Genomic DNA, 22455 nt, shown 5'->3' on the forward strand with positions numbered 1-22455 from the left:
GCTGTCTAACACCCGAGTTCACACAGGCCATGGATACATAGCGTTGGTACTAGGGTAGGGAAGCTATGGTATCTGGAGCCCAAATCCCCAATAAATACAGGCTTGAGACAGCTGAATTATTAGCTCCGAAGTTTGGGCTGTTTCATTCATTTAAGGTGGTATTGATGTGAACGTTCAAGCTGATCCTGTATGTTTCACTCTCGAAGTGCAGAATGATTTGGCCCCAGTCCTGCAAATACATTTTGCCACCGCAGCTAGCGCCAGTTTATGGCAGACATTTGGTGACTTGCCAGTGCTGTCTTTTTTTCTCTCTGTAGAGGAAAAGGGATGCTGTGGGCTTGGCTGTTGTCACCATCGTGAAATCTTTTCATCCTCTTTTTTCCTTTCTTCCCTTTCACCTTCCAGTTAAGGCATCCTCACCACTTCAAAGTGTTGAGCAACACAGTACTGATAATAAATGCACAAATTTAGCTGGCTTGACCATTTCAATGTATTAATGTAAAGTGTTAATATTAAGTTTTGCAAAACTGGAGTCCAGCAAGGCCTTGGCTCCATACTTAGTTAAGGCAGTTGATGTCAAGGGATGAACTCGCAGACTTACATGCTGTTCACAGGGTGTACATTCCAGTTGGGCAAGAACAAGGACATTCCAACTGACCCAAACACTTTACAAAATTGGATTCCTGGGGAAGCTGCTTTTTGCCAACTGGCAGGGAAGAGCGACAATGTCCTGGTAGCTGGCAGCCAGGAGTCAGTACAAAACGGCGACTCCTGCGCCAGGGCCAAGAAAGCTTCTGCGAGTGGAAGCAAAGGCACTGCCACCGCCGGCGCTGCCCGGGGAGCGCTCTGGCTCCCCAGCGCTTTGTTTTCCCGCCTGCGGGGCACCAGCCGGGCCCTTGCGGGGGAGCGAGGCGGGGGTGCAGCTTCGTCCCCCGCTACCGCCGAGGGTCCGGCAGGACACAGTGACACCGGGACGCCGACGGGTCTCGCAGCGCGGGCAGTGGGTGTCGGGCAGCGGGGGCTCACCCCGGGGGCCAGGCTGGGAGTGACCACGGCCACGGCGCCCCATCCCGTCCCGTCCCAGGGGCGACGCGGGCGGCGGCGCTCGGCTCCTCCCTCCCCCGCCCAGCGGCGACTCGGAGCGGCCGGTGGCGGCGGCTCTGCGCATCAGGGGCCACATCATCGCGGGGGCCGCCCGCTTCCGCGCCTGCTCAGTGGAGGCGGCGCTCACCTAGCGCGGAGCTGTCACCGCCGCCGGCTGCTCCCGCCCCGCGGCAGCGATGGAGCGCAACCCCGCCACGCTGCTGGCACCGCTGTCGCCCAGGTGAGGGGAAGGGGCGGCGCGAGGAGCGCGGGCAGCGGGGCCAGGCTGGCCGGGGACGTGCCGCCGCGGCCGGGGGAGGTGGCGGGGGCCGCCAGTGAGAAAGTTTCCTGGCCAGCGGCGGAGCCTCCCGAGCGCCACGCCGGCCCGCCCCGATGCCGGGGTGCCCAGGGCTGGGGGGCACTCGGTGCCGCCCGCCTCCCGCCCCGGCCGGCGTTCCCGGGTGCCGCGGGGTTCGCTCTGCCCGTGCTGCGGGCCCCGACCCTCCGGCCCGCCCTTCACCGCAGCCGCAGCCTCCCCCGGCCCCGCGGACCGTGTCCTCCGCCCGGAGCGCTGATGCTGCCGTGCGCCTTTGGCTGCCCGTGCCCCGTACCCTGCGCTCCTCAGAGCCCCTCAGCGCCTTTCATCGTGTGCCCGTAATTATTCACTGCTCCAGGTAGCCGGGACAATGAGCCTTTTCTTCGGTTTCTCTGTGCCTGCACAAGACCTGCCCAACATTCCCAGTAGCCCCTATTCCTTGGCACTCTTTACATCCGTATGTGCGGACAGTTCTGTTCCCACCTTTGTACCCATAAAAATGTGCCAGATGGTCACCGCTGATGCATCGCTAGATAAGCATGGAACCTCTACCTGAACAGCACGTGTATAGACTTCAACGACCATGTATTTTTTGTTTACAAACGTTAATTAAGTGTAATTAAGCGTAATTAACATGTGATGGCACATTAATTCCCTTTCCATACTTTTCTGACAAAACATAGAAGCTTTTTGTGATTTATTCTACTTCACTTTCTACTCTATTTTTAATTCTCAGTTAACTTCAGGTTGTAGCTGTCTATTTCTGTAGTTTCACTGAATGTTATAATTTCTGCCTCCCCTGGCCCACTGTCCAGGATATAGTTGTGTGTCTTCACTCACATTTGAATCTAGGTTATAGACCACACTACAGTATGTGGATTATATAAAATAAAATAATTGTTTAGTCTTTAGGAAGAGTCCTAGCAATGTTTAGAATACATGCCTAGTTATCCTCACTTTACCAGTTTAGTAATGTGGGTAAAGAGATGAGGGCAGATAGGATGACCTGTTTTCGCAGCAGTCGCTACATCTACTGCCCTAAAGAGATTGTGAAAGTGGATCCGTAAATTCTGTAGTATGCCTGGTAGATACTTCAGGAGGAAAAATAACGGTATATACTTTGTTTTCAAATATCTGTATGATAGTATCCACAAAAGCAATAGGAAGTCTGTATCGTAGTGCCTGAGTTAATAAGTAATTAATCTCTCCTTGGTGATGACAGTAGAGACCTGTAATCAGGATCCCAAAGTGTAGTTAGGATTCATCCTGGTAAGTACTTATTGGTTACTTAATCTAGAAGACTGCATTAGCTCTCACATTTCATACTTACCCACCTGCTTTTGATGGGCTGAAGGATGTGATTTGCCTGGTGTTTTTCATGCTGGTATTCCATTTGGGTCATTTTACAACCAACCATATTTTACAACCTTGCTGCTGTGTTTTGACTCTGTTTTGATCTTTTCTAGATGACTTGCCTTAAAAGCGCAGAGTCAAACCAAGTCTTTTTCTCTCAGTTGCTTTTCTCTTCCTCAGGGCCAAAATCGAAAGCTGCCGTGTTCAGGAAGTGGAATGCAGCAGTCTCAAACTTGTCTGAAAACTGAGCCTGAGGGTGGCAGGTCATTCAGTGCCTTACTGTCAAGAAGGCACCTGGAGGTTCTTTAGTCTTTTTCCTCTTGTTATTTGTTTCTTTTGCTGTTAATTTAACCAGCAGCTGCTATGCAATAAACACAGTGTTAACCAGTTCACTGCATAGTACTTAAAAATGGTATGCACTGGTGTTATATCTGCCTTGCACGTGACATTCATTGATTTTCAGCCCGTTTGGCAGCCTTTTACACGCTACCCTCAATATCTGGTATAAGTAACCTTAGCTCAGGGTACCACATTGGTTTCCAGATTCTGTGGAATGGTTGATGATAATACAGCCTGTTTACTCTCTGAGGTGATATGATGTATCATTCCCTTTCTACTGATATGCCCACTGCACTAATATAAATGATTAGCCATGGCTGTGATAAGGGTGTCAGTGTGATACTGACACTTGTATTTATACACAACTTGGTAGTGGAGAAGAGGCCATGCAGATCCCTGTATCACCTGTTTTCTGGACTCAAAGAATGCCCCCAAAACCTCACATTTCCAGCTTTACAGAATCGCAGAATTGCTGAGGTCAGAAGGAATCTCAACAAATTTTCTATTCAGCTACGTCTGCTCAGTGTAGGGTCAAGAAGAACAGGTTTCTTGGGGCCATGTCCACTTTGGTTTCAAATATCACCAAGGATGGAGTCTCCAGAACTGTTTTGAACCTGTGTTCAGCCACTGTCATGGTGAAAACCCCCAGCTTTTACTTATATTCAAAAGCATTTTCCAGTGTTTCAATTTGTGCCTGCTACCTCTCATCCTTTCAGTGAGAAGAGTCTGGTTTCATCTCTAAAGACACACAAAGAGTCTTTCATGCCAAGGAATAATCCAGCTTCATCTTTGCTTATTATGGCAAAATATCCAAGTTCAGTGTTTTGTTAGCGTTTCATATTACTTTTCTGAATCCCTTTCCAAGGCCTGTTCTTGTCCTGAGAGGCACTTCTCAGACAGGCATGTTTATAGAATTGTATTTTATTGTGGACTGCCTAGAAGTGCAGTGTAGAGATTATTAATGCTGTAAAAAAATGTTGGCAACTTTTAGGGAAAACAGGTTTCAACTGTGGTGTGATTAGCTTTGGGTCCTGTGAAAGCCCTCAGAATTATTTAGATAGATGTTATCTTTTGGTTTTGTTAGCCAAGCTCTGAAAGAAATCAGAAATTTCCCTAGACCTAAACTTTGGTAAGTATTTGTTTTAGCCTGTCATAATGTTTACTCTACAGAAATTTCATGCTTGATTCTTCCTCCTTCCCCTTTTTTTAAAAGGTCACAATGATTTATTGTGTTCACGCTTTAAATGAATTGTTGGCAGTCTGTTATCTATCTGATCAGATTTAGCTGTAGAATCTGGTCCCTTAATCCTGCTAATGCTAGATGTTCTTTAAACCAAGAGGAAGTAAGGAAGAAGCATTTTCTTTCCCATGCTCTTGAGAACAGCATTATAGGTGTTTCTGGAACAATGTGGACAATTCTTTGGGCAATGGTGAAGAGAGTTCTTTGAGCTTCTTCCTGAACAGTTGAATTTTTTTGGTCATTTGGTCTTTCTCAGGTGAAGCAAGCCAATCAAAGGTGAAGGATGGAAAAATGTCATAATGATCAGGTGTTCAGTTTCATAGCTGAAGTACCTGAGATCTTTCAAAGCAGCTTTGCTTTTCCAAAAGTCAGCATTTCTCCCATTTTGTGGTCCTGTTTTCTACAGCATTTATTTCTTCCTGTCCAATCATGTACACTGTCTCCATGTGTATTTTTTAAATTGCTGCATGCATTGTGTTAACTCTTATGGGTGAAATTGGCTTGCTGTCTTTTGGATTGCCAAGTGTTTCATTTTTCAGGAGCATATCTTCAGTGAATGGCAGGGTATGGCTGTATTTGTTATTTGTTTATGTTTACAGAACTATTTGTTTTTGTTTGTGTATGCTTGCAGGACTGAGAGAAAGAGGTGGGTAGTACATAGGAATTGTTATGTGCTATGAAATATATGAAGGAAAAGAAGAAACTATTGAAAGTAGATACCTAGGAAAGAATATGGAAGAGGGAATAATTATTTTCATAGTTTGAGCATAACTCATTATTTTGCCTGTAGGGACAAAGACAAGGTGTCCTTTCATTTCATATGTAATATGCCAGCTATGATAAATCTGAGGCTGCTTCCTGACTTCTCAAAGGATCTTTGTCTCTCTCTCTTTTTTTTTTTTTCAGTACTTCATCTTTTTTTCTGTAAGCTCCAGATTGTATGTCAAGAAACCAGAACCATTTTTCTCCTCTTCCTGCAAAGACCGGGAAAGAGATTTTTGAGATTTTAACTGCCTTTTCTTCACATGTATTACTCAAGCAGAGCTTGCTTCTTTAGCTCTCCTGTCTTTTCTAGACAGCACAACAACATAGGCATTTTTCTTATCAATGATAAAGCTTCTCGGGAAGCTCTTGTTCTTCCTTAGAACAACACGAACAACAAGGTTTCCTGCATCTTGTATTTTCAGGGGTACAAAATACCCCTGAAAATACAGCAATTATTAGCATCTTGTAACTTAGGATGAAAATATTGCACCAGATGACATTAAGAAAATAATTTTTGTTGCAACACATGCTCTAGAAATGAGTTACATTTAGTTACATTTAGGAGGGTTTGTTGTTATCTTCTCTCTGTATGCTCTGAAGGAACAATTACTCTCTCCTGTATATTGTACTATTCAATACTTTTCCAACCTAAACAATTTTATGGCTCTATGGTTTTCAGTTTGTCTTCTTAAATTCTTATTTTCCAGCATTTATCACTAAGTTCACATTTTGTCATTCTTTGTGGTAGGAAAAACATAAAAGGCTGTCATCCTAACTGCTTTGTACTATTCAATTGCTAGCCATCCATACTAGCCCTTCTTCCATTTGAAACTTGACCAAATAATTTTTCTGTTCCTTTTTTTTTTTCCCTTTTAACTATGATTTCTATTTCTTAATACTTTCTTACATTAAATGAAACCACAGTCTTACCAAAGGATTCATTTCTTTAAAAAACCCCAATAAAATACAAAAATTTTAAACGAGAGCAATCTATATGTTAAAAAAGATATGGATAATTAACCCAATATTTTTGGCCAGAGTTCCAGAGCAGTGAATAATTTCCATGAGTCACTGGTCTAGCACTCTGGTGATGCAACTGGAGGACATACAGGAGACACTTCAATAAGCCAGAGTCTGCATTGCTAAAGCTATCAGAAAATTTTATCAATGCATTTTCCTGGGAGTGAAGTGAAATCCTTCAATTTCTTCTTCTTGTTGTTCTGGCTTTCTGCAGCACTTAACAGAGCACCATTTTGACCTGTGGTTAGAGCTGCTCCGGGATAGCAGCAAAAGTTGTTTTGTTATTCCTAATTAAAGTGTATGGAAAGCAGAACTGAGGCCTAGGAGTTTGTTATGCACTGAAATGGAAAGATTCAACAAAGCACAATTGCTAGAGTGGCTAAAGATTGCAGGAATCTTGGCCACTTAAATTCCTCTCTTGGTCTTGTGGAAAAAAAGATTGCTGTGTCTTGCAAAACTTGGCTTCTTTCCAGATCAAGCCATACATTTTGTTGTAATTTTTAAAATATTTGTTTCTTGGTCAAAGCTCCCTTGGATAAAGCAAATGGTAGAGGGAAAATCATCATGTTGCTTCTGAGTCTTTTCACTCAAAAAACCCAAATCTAGTAGTTCTGTGAGCAGCAGAAATTTTAAAGTGGACTTGCTCTGGCCATATTGGAGTGAGTTATCCCAGCTAATGTTTGAAGACACCTGGCAGCAAAGGCACAAACTTGGATCTCTTACAAGGTCTATCTGTAAAGTCTATCTGAAATTGCTCTAAAAATACTGGATGACTTAAAAGCTTTGAAACAGAGGGAAGGGAAGTATAGGAATCATAACATAAAAGATAGGATCATAGGAAGGTGACTTTCTTAGGAAATGCTGATTGAAAGTCCTCCAGTTCTAAATATTTTCATTTCCTGTGGTTTGTAAAATGTTTTCACAGCTTTGCATAGATACAAAACCATGTGGAATTGTGTTAACCTACATCATGCTGGTGCAGTCTCCCTGACTATTGCTTCTCTGCTTATGCCAATCATTTACTTGTATTTATGGAATTTAGTAATAAATACCAAAGTCGGCAAAGCTTTGAGTCAAATTAGAACTGGTCTTTTAGTAAATTGCTACAATTATTGCCCCAACATGAAGACTGAACAAAAGGAAGGTAAAGTGGCTTCTGATGGAGGGAATGTGAAATGAGACTGTCAGTGTATCATTGTTTATTTTCTTACCATGATGGAAATGTCAAAGTAGAAGCAATATCACCTTAAATCATGGTAAACAGAAAAAAGATTGTGATCTGAAAAATTAAACCAGTGTCTCGTGTATTCTGTAGAGTTAAAATATTTTAGAAGTAAATATATACTTTCTACTTTTTTTGCAGATCCAGTCTTGCTTATGGAAATGTTGAAGATTTGAGAGCAATGAAAAAACACTTTTGCTTGCAAAAAAGGAATATTTTGGTCCACGTGTAAGTGTCACACTTGGTGACTCACCTGCAAAATTTCTTGGCTAACATCTGAAGAACAAAGTGCTTCTCAACGTGTACTTCTGTAGCACTATGACTAACTGTAAAGGCAGATCTACCATCTCCAAAACAAGTAGCAAAGTCCATGACAGAGAAGGCTTTGTAAACTGGACCATAAATCTTAATACGATTCAGCGTGATAAATTTTTGAGGCTGCTTTTAAGTATGGTTCCTGTTGTTTACCAAATAAACCAAGAGGAAAGACACAAAAAGGTGAATGGTGTCTGGCAAGATGGATTGCAACCAGCAGGACACAATTTTAATGTCAGGCCTGAACAACATGCAGAGTACCTTCACTTCTCAGAAGCAAACTTTCATGGCAGCAGTGGACACAGCCCATCCAACTGTAGCCCTAAATATGATGACTTTACCAGTTACAATTACTGTGATGGAATGGACACTTCAGAAACAGATGCCATGTTGCAGGGTGACACTCTCTCTAGTGACAGTAATGAGGCTATCATTGTGGAAGGGAGTAGAAAACAACCCAAAGAATCAAGTAGTACAATGGCACTGCAGATACTTGTACCGTTTTTGCTGGCAGGGTTTGGAACTGTTTCTGCTGGCATGGTTTTGGATATTGTGCAGGTTGGTATTTGCTTTGTAAGACTTTTTTAACAGGTAGTCTGTTAGGTCTGTAGTTCTAACATGTGGCATTGTAGATGTCTGCAATATTGAGATGTAATTAGGTCTGTGTGTGGTTCTGCTACTATGAACTTATTAAAAAGTTTGAAATAAGCACAATATTTAAACAGAAATACAATACAGAAATTAATCTGTGTGGATTTCCCCACTTTTGTTTGGTTTTGCTTCGTTCAGATGTAGGGATTTCTTTATCTACACTTGAAGAGTTTACAAAGTTAATTAAAATAGGAGGAAGAGGTGACACTCTTTGTCACTCAAAATCTTGAGAAAGTAAAGGAAGCTTGGACTTCAATTAGTTGCAATGGAAAGAGACTTTGTTACCTCAAAAAAAGAAGGTAAAAAAATTTCACATACAAATTTTACTGCTTCTTTGGGCTGTTTGACACCAGTCTGGTGCTTTGTTCATGTACAGCTTACAAATTAACTCTTTGTACAGATGCTTTAATTGAATCCTTTTATTTTCATTAAAATAACAATTTAAATTATTGCAAATCCCTGAATAAAAAGACAATTTACAGCTTTGTTAGTTTAGTTAGAGGTGGAAATTAAATACATGGGTAGACAAGACGTACAAAGAGGCATAGCACTTCAGTGCTGAGAACTTGCTGCAAAAAAATGAAAACAATTTTCTTTGAAAAATCTGGGTTTTGGAATGCTGTGCTCTTGTAACACTTAGAGGTAAAAGAATAAAGACAAACTTTTTTTACTTACAGGCTCTGTTCATATGACAATTAATTCCTTGCTGGTTTTATGTGAGGTTTCTACACAGCTTAAAAAGAAAGAAGAAAATATTGAAAATTAAGAGTAGAATTCAAGAGCAGTCATAGTATCTGGGACTATTTTAGATAATGAAAAACAAGTACTTCAAATTGATGACATATTTTTTTTAATTACGTTTGTTTTAAGGCCAAGTTTTGTATCTCTTGCTTATAGTCTTCTCATCTTTGGAAGCAGTAATATGCAGTCATAAATCTGTTTTATCTAAATAGGTAACAGTTATGACCTCAGACTTTTAGGTCTAATACAAAAATATGAAATTTTTTTCGAGGGTTAAGTTATGATTTACAGAATCTTTTTAATAGTTTGTGGATGGTCTAAAGATGATCTTCCCATTGAATGTTTCCCACTGTATCCTTTGTATAGCACTGGGATGTGTTCAAGAATGTTACTGAAGTCTTTATCTTGGTTCCTGCGCTTCTTGGTCTCAAAGGAAATTTGGAAATGACCTTGGCATCCCGGCTGTCAACTGCTGTAAGCAATTTCTCTTCCTCTTCACTCTTCAGATACATGTTTAAAACCTTTCAAAAAGGAAGCAAATTTTTGAGACATGAGTGTTTTAGGTTTATGAATTCATCTGGCTGTTATGGGACAGTTTAAATCTGTTATTAAGTTGGCAAAGTTAAAAAGGTGATCCTTGTTTCCACACATCAAAGCTTCACTTCTAAAGTCTCTTCCAACTCGTCATTCAGAATAGATAAAGCAGATTTTTGAGATTTATAGGTGTGTTGAGAGATCTCTTTGACCTTGAGAGATTTCGAATAGGCTAAAAAAAGTTTGTGTTCTAAGCACATTTTTTTAAAGACCATTAGTGTGGCAGCAAAATAAAGCATAGGTAACATTGCTATTCCAGACCTCTTGCAGTTGATCAAACTGCAAGAATTTTTTTTTAAAGCTTTCTGGCTAAACAAATGTATTTATTTTTGTTGTGGTGAGGTTGTTTTGGGTTTTTTTGTGTCTGCTTATTTTTTGTGTGTGCCAACATTGTAATGTAGCATAACTAGGTTTTTTTTTTCTGTGTGTTCTTTCTCATGTTTTTTTATAGCTGTTTTTTTACATTTCAGGGGATGTTAAGTAAGCCAGATTGGCTTCCTGTATATCTTTTGTGTGTGTGTGAATAACTAGTGATTAGATCAGTCTAAATAATGTGTCTAGACTATTTCTGGTAGCTGCACTGAGTATCTCTCTAAGACTGTCTAATGCAGTGCTTCTGTTCTCCAGCAAGGCCCCCACTCTCTGCCTCTTCCTACTTGAATGAATTTTTCTAGTACATGTCTGGTCAAAGATGTACATAACTCCAGATTATATTTTACTATGTCTTTGTAGAATATTGCTTTTGAAACTTTCTAGGGTGTTAATGTGCTTTCTTGCTTAGAAGGGTCAGGTTTAAATCTCTCAGTCACTTTATGGTCAATGGCTGTGCCCTATTATTTAAGCTTTTGTTCATTTCCAGCTGTCACTCCCGTCTTCTGGCAGAAATATTATTAGTCCATAAGTGCATGACCTTGCATTTCTACTTTTGAATTTTATCAGCAGTTTTTGCTACTTTAACCCTCAAGGACATTCAGTTTTTGTATTGTATTGCAATGCTTTGTATTGACAAGGTCTCCCAGTGTTCTGTCATTAATAAATGCCATTGCCACATTCTATTGAGTTGTTGCCTGAACGCTCACTGTGATGGACATAGCCTTGGCAGTCCTGTGAGGGTTTGCTTGTTCATGCCCTTTACAGAAATCGATTACTTTCATACATAAGGATTGACATGTTCTGTTGTATCTTTATCAACATCACCCTTAGTCATTCAATCTTGTTTTCTGTTTGATTTTATTGTTCTTACTTTTCTGAGAATTCTTACTGTTTCTTATCAGCATTTTCTGTTGAAGCCTTACTACCTTTACTGTCAGGCATGAATGCTTTTGTCTATTACTTTCCCTTTTGGTTTTTGTTGACCTGTTGCTTAATTTGTTTCTGACTGGTACAGTTTGTGGCCTGAGGATTAAAAATGCTTGTATTGCATAGTGAAAAATATGCCAAGTCCAAAATCTACCAGTGCCTTACTGAAGGCTTAAAATAAAGAAGGGCAGAATACACTTCACCACTTCTGCTTAAGTTAATGTAATCTTTGATTCTTTGTCTCAGTTGAGCTTATGACCTCTGCCAGATCACAAATCCAGAATTTCTCTGGTTTGATCAGTGACTGAATTCCCCATCCTCACCAGTGCCATCACATTTGTGAACATCACAGCTCTCAGGGGACATTTGGAAAAGGGTGACACAGACCCTTTCTCTGCACTGTGACTCCTGACCTAGGTCCCTGTTACCCATCAGCTGTTACCAAGACAGGAGCTGATCACCCTCTCACACGCAGATGAAGAGTACTGGAGTTTCCACAACAAAGGCTGCATGTCCAGTGGATAAATTAAGAGAACAGTCCTGTATAAGATAAGAACAGTATACATCATTCATTATCAAGGGTATGCTAACAAGATTATGTTTAAGGTTTTATGTTTAAAAAAAAGCCTAAAAAAACCAAACAAATAAATAAAACCCCAAACCAAAGCTATGGAAACCTGTTACAGGTGATGGCTTACTGCTAGACCTGCAATTTACATGCCAGTTCTCTCAGAAAAAGGTCATTCTGACTATTGCATTCTTCCCATTGATTTCATTGACCCCTACTCTCTTTAGCCACTCAACCTTTGGTCCTGTCATCCTCATCCTAGAAGAACAGGAGCAGAACATTAATTCAGTATATTAAACAGTTGTTTGGAACCTACTTGTCTGATTAATCTTCCCCTCTCTGGCCTCCATTTGCCCTTTCTGGCTCCCCAGCAGACACCTGTCTTTAAGTAAAAGCTTGATTGTGACCAGCTTCACTTTTTGAAGAGGAAATTTCTGACATGAGTTCAGCATTGGAGTTAATTCATGTCCTGCTCATTCACTTAGCTTATTATTGCATCTGAATTTGCAGACATGTCTGTGCTCTTGGGACTGTAAACTAATTATATTTACTTCATTGTTAATTATGTGGTCAGCAAAAAAGTAGTGTCTTCTTAGCAAGTATCTTTTCCATAGTACATCAGTTTCAAGCATTGTCTGGTCACTTTCCTTCATCTTGTTGCCCAAATTTCTCCTCTAGCTGCGTCTTACTGATCACTCACAATTTTCCATCCACTTTGGAATCTGTTAGTTCACTAAATTTGTCTCAAGACTTTTTCATCTGTTTCAGGGCATAGCTTGCACTTCCCTTTGGTGTTAGTTAGTGTAAACATTCCATACCCTGGCAGTCTTACAGCCTACTGTTTTTAAAACATTTTTATCCCAGAAGTTACTTCGCATGTAGAATAGAGACAGCAAAGAGCAAAAAGGTGCTTCTGGAGTTCTGTCTCTGTAAGCCCTTCTCCCTCTGCCCATTGCTGGGCTGGCATGACTGTGGGAGGTGCACTTGGGTCAACTGCCCATTCCAGCACAATATTTATATTGTGTTTTGTGTCCTTCAGTTCTTCAGCTTTGTTCTGTTCTTTGGGTCATTCTCATTGTCTCAATTCACACTGCTGTCTCTTCTCTCTATTCTTTTTTCATTTTTAAAGAGCAGCAATAGCAAAAAAAAAAAAAACCAAAAAAACAAACCAAGGAAAGGACACACCACCAACACCAAAACACTGCTTATTCAGTCATTCCTGTAAATTTGTGCAGACTCTTGTTCAGACTGTGTGTTCTCATTGTTAAGCATTAGCAGTATGACTTTACAAACCATTTGTTTAGGTCCATCTATTTCACAGTATCACACTAAACTTGATTTCAGTTTATAGAAATTTGGAGCTGCAGGGAGTGGTCCTGCTCTTTCTCCCTTCCAAACCCTGAGAGCGCTTGTGCAAGATTACATGAGTGGATGTGATGGATAGCAGATGACCCCTTTACACTACCTGAATAAAAATGTTTTCCATCAAATCAGCAAATTTTTGGTGCCATAAACTCACTCATGGAACTGGTTCAAGAAAGAAAATGTCACTGTGTAGGTGACAGTAGGAGAAGGAAGAGCTGTGGCACTTGGCAGGAGCTCACCTTTAGGATTAAGGATTTGCAAGATTACTTTTTTAACAGGGATTTTTGGGATACTTTTCCAAAACTTTTTCAAAGGAGAGAAGAAGTGAAACTCTCCACAGCCTGCCATTTTGTTCATTTAGCATGTATATATTCAAGAAGGATGCAATGGAGATTCTTATCAGCAGTTCCTAAAACAACAGCTGTACTATCTAAACCTACTGGATGTATTTGCAGAGCTTTCACTGTAGTTTGAACATTATAAAATATTTGTAGTATGATTGAGATAAAGTGCCTCTTTATATTTCTTGTTTTAAATTAGCATTTCTTTTAATACTTTGTTCCTTTCAAGTCACTACTATCACAAAATGGAAAAGAAATTGAATTGAAATCTACTGAAAAGGAATTACCAAAAGATGAAAAATATATGAATGAAGTCTTCCTATTTTTTGAGAAGTATGTTATCTTACAATTTGGTACTGTATAGGAAAAGCCACTAAAATTTATGCTCAACATGTAAAAAATGTTCTGTTATCTCAAAAATGAAGTTATTTTAAACACAGTCATACTGCAGTGGTTTTTTATTGTTCATCAGATCTTGTCTAACTTGAAAAAAAGCAAAAGTAGGAAATACATTATATAAGAGTGTGTATGTACTTTTAAACTTCGTGGAATAATTTATTTGCTATCTTTCAACTACTACCTTAATACTGGACTTACATCACTTTTAGCATCAGAAATCTCTAGCTGTACTGTATAAATGAAAAGTTAGAATGCTAAACAGTATTAGATTCTAGCATTTCTTATTTTCAGAATTTAGGCACCATAGAAACAAGCTTGGTCTAAAGGGATTTTCCAGCCACTGATATAATCACTGGTGGTGCTTGGACATTCCAGGAATGTAAGGTGGCTCTTGTATCTTGCAGAGCAAGCTAGTGGTAAATAAGTTACTATGTAAAACTCCATCAAATTTAGCTGCTTTTGGAAAGATAATGTAAGTATGATGTAAAATCAAAAGCAACGTTTGACTTTTTAAAGATATATCTTGCTTTTAATCAAAGTGTCTTATTTTATTAGCTGAATTATTCCTGGGTATTTTCAAATAATACCATTTTGACCCCAAATGTCTGAATTTCTCTTCTGATTTTGATAGGTAAATATTGGAAAAATGGATTCTCCCATTGAGAAATGGAACCTAATAATTGGCAATTTGGCCTTAAAACAGGTAAATCTAATGGGTTTATTGGATTAATTCTTGTCAGTGAGTGAAGTTATTGAAAAAATAAAATCACAAACACTGTTAAGTATGGAGATGAACAGTGTTAATGGGAGAGTAGCTCTACTACACTGGCTCGTCTCTAAAACAATCTGAGCTTATATTTATTAGAAAAAGAACCAAAGTGTTATTTGTGACTGTACCAAGGGTATTTCCTTTATAATTTTTTCTGAGAAAGAATCTGAGGGTGATTGGAGAAAAATTTCAGATTTGGCAAAGCCTTTTAAATTTGACCTTTCAAATGTTTCTAGTACCATATTTGCATTGGATTCAATGTTTAAAGAAGTGTGGGACGGAGCTTTTGGATAATAAACAATATTTTAGATAGCTGGGTCATTTGAGGGAAGGCGTGCATTCTCTCCAAAGCAGATGTTTCTTGAGAGCTATTTCTTATTCATAAGTTATAATGTGACATTCCTAAAACACAGGTGAAATATTTATGTTGTGGCTTCCCTACTTTAAGTGGTTTAGAAGCTTCTTTAGGCATTGGCTTCTTGTAAATTCTGAGCTCCTCATCCTGATTTTGCTTTTGCTATTCTGGAGTCTTTAAAATGCTGGTAAAGCCTTTTCTGCTGGCCTAAGATTTTTCTTCATCATCCATGTTTGTCATCCTCTCTACAAAATAGATGAGCATGCCCCTGTTAGACCTGGCATGTTAATGCAGATAGGATGAAAGGCTAGCAGAAAACGATTTGGTGATCCTCCTAAGTCTGTCAATTATTTTATGAATTCACTTTCTTTTCCAGGTTCAGGCAACAGTAGTTGGTTTTCTGGCAGCAGTGGCAGCAGTAATATTGGGCTGGATTCCAGAGGGCAAATACCGCTTTGATCACTCAGTTCTTTTGTGTTCTAGCAGTGTAGCAACTGCCTTCATAGCTTCTCTTTTGCAAGGTAAAGGAGTGCATGTATTACTTTGTGGGATTTATTTCTGTGGATGCAGAATGTGTCTTATGTTGTAATCCTTTAAAATTTCAGTCTGGTAAGGTACAATACATCTGAAAACCACCCGAGGATAAGATGCCTGTTTGCAATTTCCATATAGGTGGGCATGTTGCATTCCTCTCCTGTCATAGTCTTTGAAAAGTTTTTGGTTTTCATCACCTCCTGAGCATACCTAAACAAAAAAGTATGGTCTTGAGGCTTTACCTACTATGATGCACAACTTCTCCCCCTGCCTTTATATTCATTAATGTACAAAATATATTCTTACTACTAAGTAGGTAAAACTTGTTTATAATTACACTCACGTGATCCTGGATGTTAGCTTAACTGAATTTAGAGTTCCAGGTTGCCCATGCTGCTCGTGTCTTAGTTTGTGCTCTGCTTTGTGGCTGAAGTGAACAATTTGGCTCATTATTTGAAGGGTTTGGACCAAGTTCAAGTCCAGCTCTACAAACAGTGCCAGTGTCTGTCTGGAGCAATATGGCATGATGAATTTAATTCTCTTCCTAATTGTCAGGAAACATTTAACCATAAAACGTTGTACTTAATGGACATGAAGGGGAGGAGCAAAGTACCTCTGCTTGTGACATGTTCTTAATGAAAATACATGGTCAGTAGTCTTAAGACTAGTAAGTCAAGTAAAATGGGTAACGTCCTTGTTTTACTGCTTTGCTATGCTTACTTATGTGAAAATTACAAAATAGTTAAAGTTTTGCATGGAATTAAGAGCACACATGTTTTTTAGAGACTAGAAAGCTGCTGAGTTTGATCAATTGCAGAATTAAGGGCAGCAAGAGAACTGTGGAACATGAGTGCATGTTTTACACTTCTTATGTATGATTTGGACATGAAGAGAAACTTTGTTTTTTGTCCTGGTGATGGGTCGGTACAGGAAATTACTTTCTAAACTTTGTCCTCCTACATGTGAAATAGGTGCTTTTGAAATACTGTCGTACAGGATCATGCCAGTTCTTTCTTTAGAGAATTTCCTGGTGTCTGTAACTCCTTAGGCTACTATTCCTTATAACTCCTTAAACCCCTGATAACTCCTTAAACTCTTTAGTTTCTCTGAAAGTGAACTCCTAATGTAGCATCCCATGCATAATATAACGTACAGGATAGCATATACAGTTGAAGTTCTTATATATAATATATGATGAGAGGGAAGTTGTGGTGGTGTTCGCAGGGGTCCCAGGACAAGGGAAGAAATGAGAATCTTGACTGCTTTTTTCAGAAGGCTGATTTATTATTTTATGATACATACTTTATTAAAAGAAAGTGATATATTAAAACTATACTAAAGAATAGAAGAAAGGATTTCATCAGAAGGCTAGTGAAGGAATGGAATGGAATGATGATAAAATCTTGTGACTGACTGAGAGTCAGACAACTGGACTGTGATTGGCCATTGATTAAAAACAACCACATGAGACCAATCACAGATCCACCTGGTGCATTCCACAGCAGCAGATTATTATTGTTTACATTTAGTTTCTGAGGCCTCTCAACTTCTCAGGAGAAAAGATCCTAGCAAAAGGGTTTTTCATAAAATATGTCTGTGACAGGAAGTTACTCAGGTTGTGCCAAAAACTTGCTTGTAACAATGCACATTACCACTTATATTTTGTAAGGAGATTACTCTTCAAAAGTTAGATTTGGTGTTTATAGGAAAAAATACAAATTAAAACCTCTAATTAATTTTTTCAAGTGTGTAGCAAGTAATATTTTTTATATGTTGTCTTGGGTTTAATTTATTATGTAGCTTCTTGGTGTTTGATGCTAATTCCATGATAGTCTTGTGCAATATTAGATGTCAAAGTATTTAATCTTATGTTGTTTTCAGCCTAGGTTGATTAAAATTTTAGTCAGGTGAAGTTACCAGGGTTGGAAGAGGACACACTTCATATTTTTTTCTTCAGGAAATAGCTGCCTACAGTAGTGCTAATTCTAGTCATAAGCAAAATAGTTTATTGTACAGATGGCTCTTGTCTCAGAGCCATCTCTGAGATGTGTGCTTACTGTGTTTTTTTAAAATGTATACGTCCATTTTTTAAAATGGCTAAAACTTAAAAACACAGTTGTCAATCAGGTGGGAAGACCAATAATCCTGGGAAGAAAAGCACTGACTTCTTATTTATTACGTTTGAAATTGTCATAATCTTGGGATTTTCTGTGGAATTGCAACAGTAGATGCAGTTAGTGTACTGTCTTGTTTGTTGAATTTAGGAGTAATAATGGTTGGAGTTATTGTTGGATCCAAGAAGACTGGTATTAATCCTGACAACGTTGCAACTCCTATTGCAGCAAGTTTTGGAGATCTCATCACCCTTGCCATATTAGCATGGATAAGTGAGGGTCTGTACACCTGCCTTGGTAAGTGTGCTTTTAAATGTGTATGACTCCCTAGGAACCTTTTGTGGGTTAGGAGGGTGGGGAGAAGGCTGGGAGGGAAAGGTTCAGCAAACCTTTTAGTCTGACTTACTTTTTTGTCAACGTTTATACCATTAAATGGTAAATCTTAGAGTGCCGTGATTTTTTCCCCTTTTTTTTAAATAAATCATAGAAGTCACTAACCTGAACTTTGGCACAGTCTACAAATATTTGAAAGACTTTGAAAATATCACAGGCAACCTACTTGTGAAATGCAAACCATAATAATGAAGAAATAAATAATGTGAAAACATTTTCTCACAGTGGGAAAAGAATGTTAAGAGCCTTATTCAAAATGAAATCATTGCTGCAACTAACTCATTCCATAGGAACTGTTAAAAGTTTATTGTGTTTTAAAAGACATAATTGTAGGCAATTATAGTATAATATACCACAGATAAAATATTGTGTTGTCCATAACTTACCAGAGATGCTGATATCATCCCATACAGTCTTTACAGCTCATTGTCCGAACTTTTTCATACTTACAATTATTTTCTGTATTACAACATCAGCCAGAAAAAGTATCTAATAAGACTCAAGCTACCATGGTGTGACTTGCAGGTATTTTTTCAGCATTCGGTTTTTCATGTTTACAAAGTGTTGTCATGATGTCAACTTAAATGTATCAGTGAGAAAAAGAAGTATTTTTAAACATTTCTGTATTTTTGTTAAAACTTAAATAGTATTTTTTGTTTCATAACTATATTTAAATCCTTCATATTATATTCTAATAACTGCATTTCTCAAATACTTCTTTTAAATGCTTCTTTTAAGGAAGTTTGTAAATTCACAGTGAAAATTGATGAAGATATTTTTTAGCATCTCTTCTTTCTTTTCTTCTGATGAGAAAAAGTCCAATAATGTGCTATTCCTGTTAATCTATCAAGCTAAACAAAAACCACTCAGCCCCCCGAAAGAGATGGATAAAGAAACTTGGACTTCTTTCTTCCTTTGACACATTTCCAGAAATTTACATTTCTAGATACAGGTGTTCTAGATACAGGAATAAAAAAAGAAGTAGGTACAGTTTGAACTGATCCTTTGCTGCTTTAATAGCTGTCATGACCACTCATTTTGCTCTCCCACTGCAGCTGGAAAGCAGATCCTACATGTGTAGGGGTGAGAATCAGTATGCTTCCAAGAGTTACTCCCGATTTTCTGTCTATAATGTCTTCTGGAAATACTTGTCTTTTGGTGAAGTATGTAATTAACTAGTTACCACTAACATGACTCATTCTGCTCTTATGTCTTTGTATTCTTTGGTTTTGGAAACAAGAAAGTCTTTCTAAAGAAAGGACATGCCACGAAGCCCTTGGAAATAGGTGGTCTCCAAGATACTTGTGTCTGAACTATGAAACAGTAAGAAGGAATAAAAGTATTGGATCACCCTCAGCTCAGGGGAGGTAGATCAAGTTGTGAATGGCAGGCAAGAGGCATTCAGAGAATAATTAGACAACAGGTTAAAAAAAGTTAAAGAAATTTTTTTACACAATACATGAGTGGGATGTGAAACTTACTGTTGTGATCTCTTAAGGGGACCTGAGTGATTTTAGAAAACTTTGGATAAATCAGTCAGAGAGGAATCCTTTGAGGAGCATTGACCAGACAGATGTAGATACTTGAGATATGGAATTCCTGATGCAAACTACAGCAGAAGCTGGCAGAGCATGCTGAAAGAACCATCACTCTAAACCTGTCACTTTTATTTTCTTCTCCCCATAATTGAACTGCTGACCATAGTCTGACAAAGGGTACTAGACTAGATGAGAATGTGCCTCATGAAGCACAGATACTCTTATGTTCTTTCTAATGTTTCCATGCTTTCTCAATGTTAAAATAAGAAGCACAATGGGAATGTTAAAAAGAAATCTTCAGTTTGTAGGGTAGTAATGAAACTGGTGGGATTCACTTCTTGACTGTGTTCAGAATTAAGCATTTTCCCCTGTGATTTATTAGCCAAACTAATGAAGTGGTCTGAAACAAAATAAGTTTCTAGCTGCTCTCTGCAAGGCATAAGTTGTTTTCGGACAACAGGAATGGAAGGATGGAAATTATTTGTGTGCAAGCTTTATGTTTGTCTGAACAGAGGTGTACAGCCTCTGGGTTGATACAATACTTTATGGCATACCCTGAAGAGACAGGAGAAAGCATTTTTACCCAGGCCAGGGCCAAATGAAACACCCTGTTCAGCCAACATCATATATAATTTTTTAAAGGTTCATCTAAGTGATTTAAAAATAGTGATAAAGTTATCAAACATGGGGATTTAAATAGTGAAAAGTTAGCAATTCTTAACAGCTCCCAAAAAAAGAGCTGTGAATCCTTGTCAAATGGCTGGGGGAAGGCACTAGAGGGCTCCCCAGGACTGTTGCTGGGACCTGGCACATTCCCTCCAACAGAGCATAAGAAGTGCTCTGGAATAGGAACACTCAGTAAATTAAATGTAGATGTCTGTGTTGCCTATTATTTGTCAGTAATGATTTGGAAACTTCTTTAAAGCTTTCCATTTTTCTCACAGAATATGCATTTAGCTCTTGCATATATTTGATCCAGGTTGAGAAGACAATTGTGTGATTCACATTACTGTTTTCAGGTCCTTTTCAGATGCCTTGAAGCAGTACATTTCCAGTTTACCTCTAATTCTAATAGAGGCTGCATTATTTGAGCAAGATATCTTTTCCCATGTATGCTGCCTGCTATAAATCTAAGAAAAATGGAGTGAAATGAGCTCTAAAAGAGAATTGATTTATTTTCTCTTCTCATTCTTCTGCTATTGTAAAATGCATTTGGTTCTTCTGTGAATTAAATATGAAGAAGAAGATGTCTATCCTTTTCTTTAAAGATGCATCTCAAGGTTAATATTTATAGATTTTTGCAGTAAGATGTTCTACAAGTAGAGTCTGCCATAGATTAAAAAAAAAAAAAAAAGTCCCTCACTGTTCCCAAGAGTTAGACTGGAGCTGAGTATTCTCATGGTCTGCCTCTTAGGTCACAAAAAGATGTTAAAGGAGCAAAAAAAGGCCCCACAAAGGAAGAGGGAGATAATGCACTGTAGAATAACTAGATAAGGACAGGAAAACATTATTTCTCTCTTGGGCTTTGTCTTGTTCTCACCCTAATAGCTTTCTAATTTTAGTTTGCCCAGGGAAACATAACTTACTATGTTTTGTAAGTTACCTTAAAACCTCTAGCTCTGCTGCAGAGGTTGTTACTCAATGCAGAAGGGTAGTAACTTCTAAAAATTCTACAGCAATTCTTTCAGGAGATCTACTAAGGTAACATCAAAGTAGTAATTGCTTGGATTTGCAGCCATTGTAATAACACATGGGTGAGGATATTTTTTATATACCAGCTACTCCTCTTTGGTAGTGTTTGTGTGATCTATATTAATTATTTCTACCTGTTAATTTTAAATATATTTTGCTAAAAGACTTGTCTAAATTTTGAAGGTTTTGTCAAAATTTGTTTTAGCATTAGGTACATGACCACACTTCTCATAAAGCAAATACTTAAAAATGGAATATTTGGACAGTTTACACATATATATTTGCCATTAGGATAAATTTTCCATTATTTACCTCACTGTTGAATTAGGAAGTCTTGGATCTCTGTAGTAGCTTCCGTGAGGATGGGATTATAAAACCAAGTAATCAGGAAAAAGTAGTGTCCTTTCTGTGGAAGCAGTGTCCACTTTACAGTCTCAGCTTTATGATGGTACTCAGCAGTGTTCGCTGTTGTATTCCTATGAAATAGGATTGAATTGTCATGGGCAGGGCCAGGCAGCAGAATTGCCTGGTAATTCTTAGACTCACACTGGCTATGAAACAACTGAGCTACTGATATAAATGTCTCAGTTTTGGACATTGTACCTGAATCTTTTTAGATATGCTATTTCTGGAAATTTACCTGCTTTGGGAAGAAGGGAGTGTACAGATGCCAAGAATCTGGATATAAACAAAATGCATTTTCATTATATTCAGTTCCTTTAAAAAATTTTTCTTCAGTTACAAAAGAATGTTTTGTATTCTACATCCTTACTGTATTTTTTATCATAAAGCATCATACAAAAATCCTTTTCAAAATTCCTTCTTTGTACTGCTGGCTCTGTCCTTGAGAAGATGAGAGACAATGATCACAGATGACAGATATTAACTGTATTGCTTAGTGCAGTACTTGAAACTTCAGGTGTAGTGGTAATAAAGACATTCAAATTTCTCAATTGTATGGCATAGATCATAATTTATTTTAGAATTCTAAATTAAGAAAAACATGTAGGAATATTTGGAGAGTAAAAGAGGGTTTTCTTTTTCTTTATTATTATTTTAGAGACATATTACTATGTATCTCCTTTGGTTGGTGCCTTTTTTTTGGCTCTGACTCCAATGGGGATTGTCATAGCTGCCAAACATCCAGCTACCAGAACTGTCCTCCACTCAGGATGGGAGCCTGTTATAACTGCCATGATTATAAGCAGGTAGGTTTCTTTGTCTTGCTGCATGGAAGCATCTTGATAGTCCTCCTGTATCTCTGTGTATCTTACTTGATTGTGCTTGAGAGATACAATTAAGAGCCTCTAGAATTTAGGCTTTGGAATGTTAGCACTGATCTAAGAGATTATTTAATGCAAGGAAAGTGATGAATCTTAAAAGTAGAGGAATTGGCTAATACTCTGTGGTCTTTGTTTTACAAGAGCCAATTTTAATAAGTGAATAGCT

General features: G+C 38.5%; 1 protein-coding gene across 2 annotated transcripts in view; it reads left to right on the forward strand.

Moving 5' to 3' along the window:
• The first annotated feature begins 1194 nt into the window (after window positions 1–1194).
• Window positions 1195–22455, forward strand: part of SLC41A2 (solute carrier family 41 member 2) — a 44049-nt gene continuing 22788 nt past the window's right edge. For both annotated transcript variants that reach the window (XM_084206844.1, XM_084206845.1), the window contains exons 1-7: window positions 1195–1324; window positions 7480–8211; window positions 9412–9519; window positions 14243–14314; window positions 15112–15256; window positions 17534–17680; window positions 22067–22214. In XM_084206844.1, coding sequence (XP_084062970.1) covers window positions 7657–8211; window positions 9412–9519; window positions 14243–14314; window positions 15112–15256; window positions 17534–17680; window positions 22067–22214 — 1175 coding nt within the window. In that variant the 5' untranslated portion in view covers window positions 1195–1324; window positions 7480–7656. The remainder of the gene's footprint in view (window positions 1325–7479; window positions 8212–9411; window positions 9520–14242; window positions 14315–15111; window positions 15257–17533; window positions 17681–22066; window positions 22215–22455) is intronic.

The sequence above is a fragment of the Fringilla coelebs genome (assembly GCF_963513975.1).
Source record: "Fringilla coelebs genome assembly, chromosome: 5".
In the NCBI taxonomy this organism is placed as follows: Eukaryota; Metazoa; Chordata; class Aves; order Passeriformes; family Fringillidae; genus Fringilla; species Fringilla coelebs.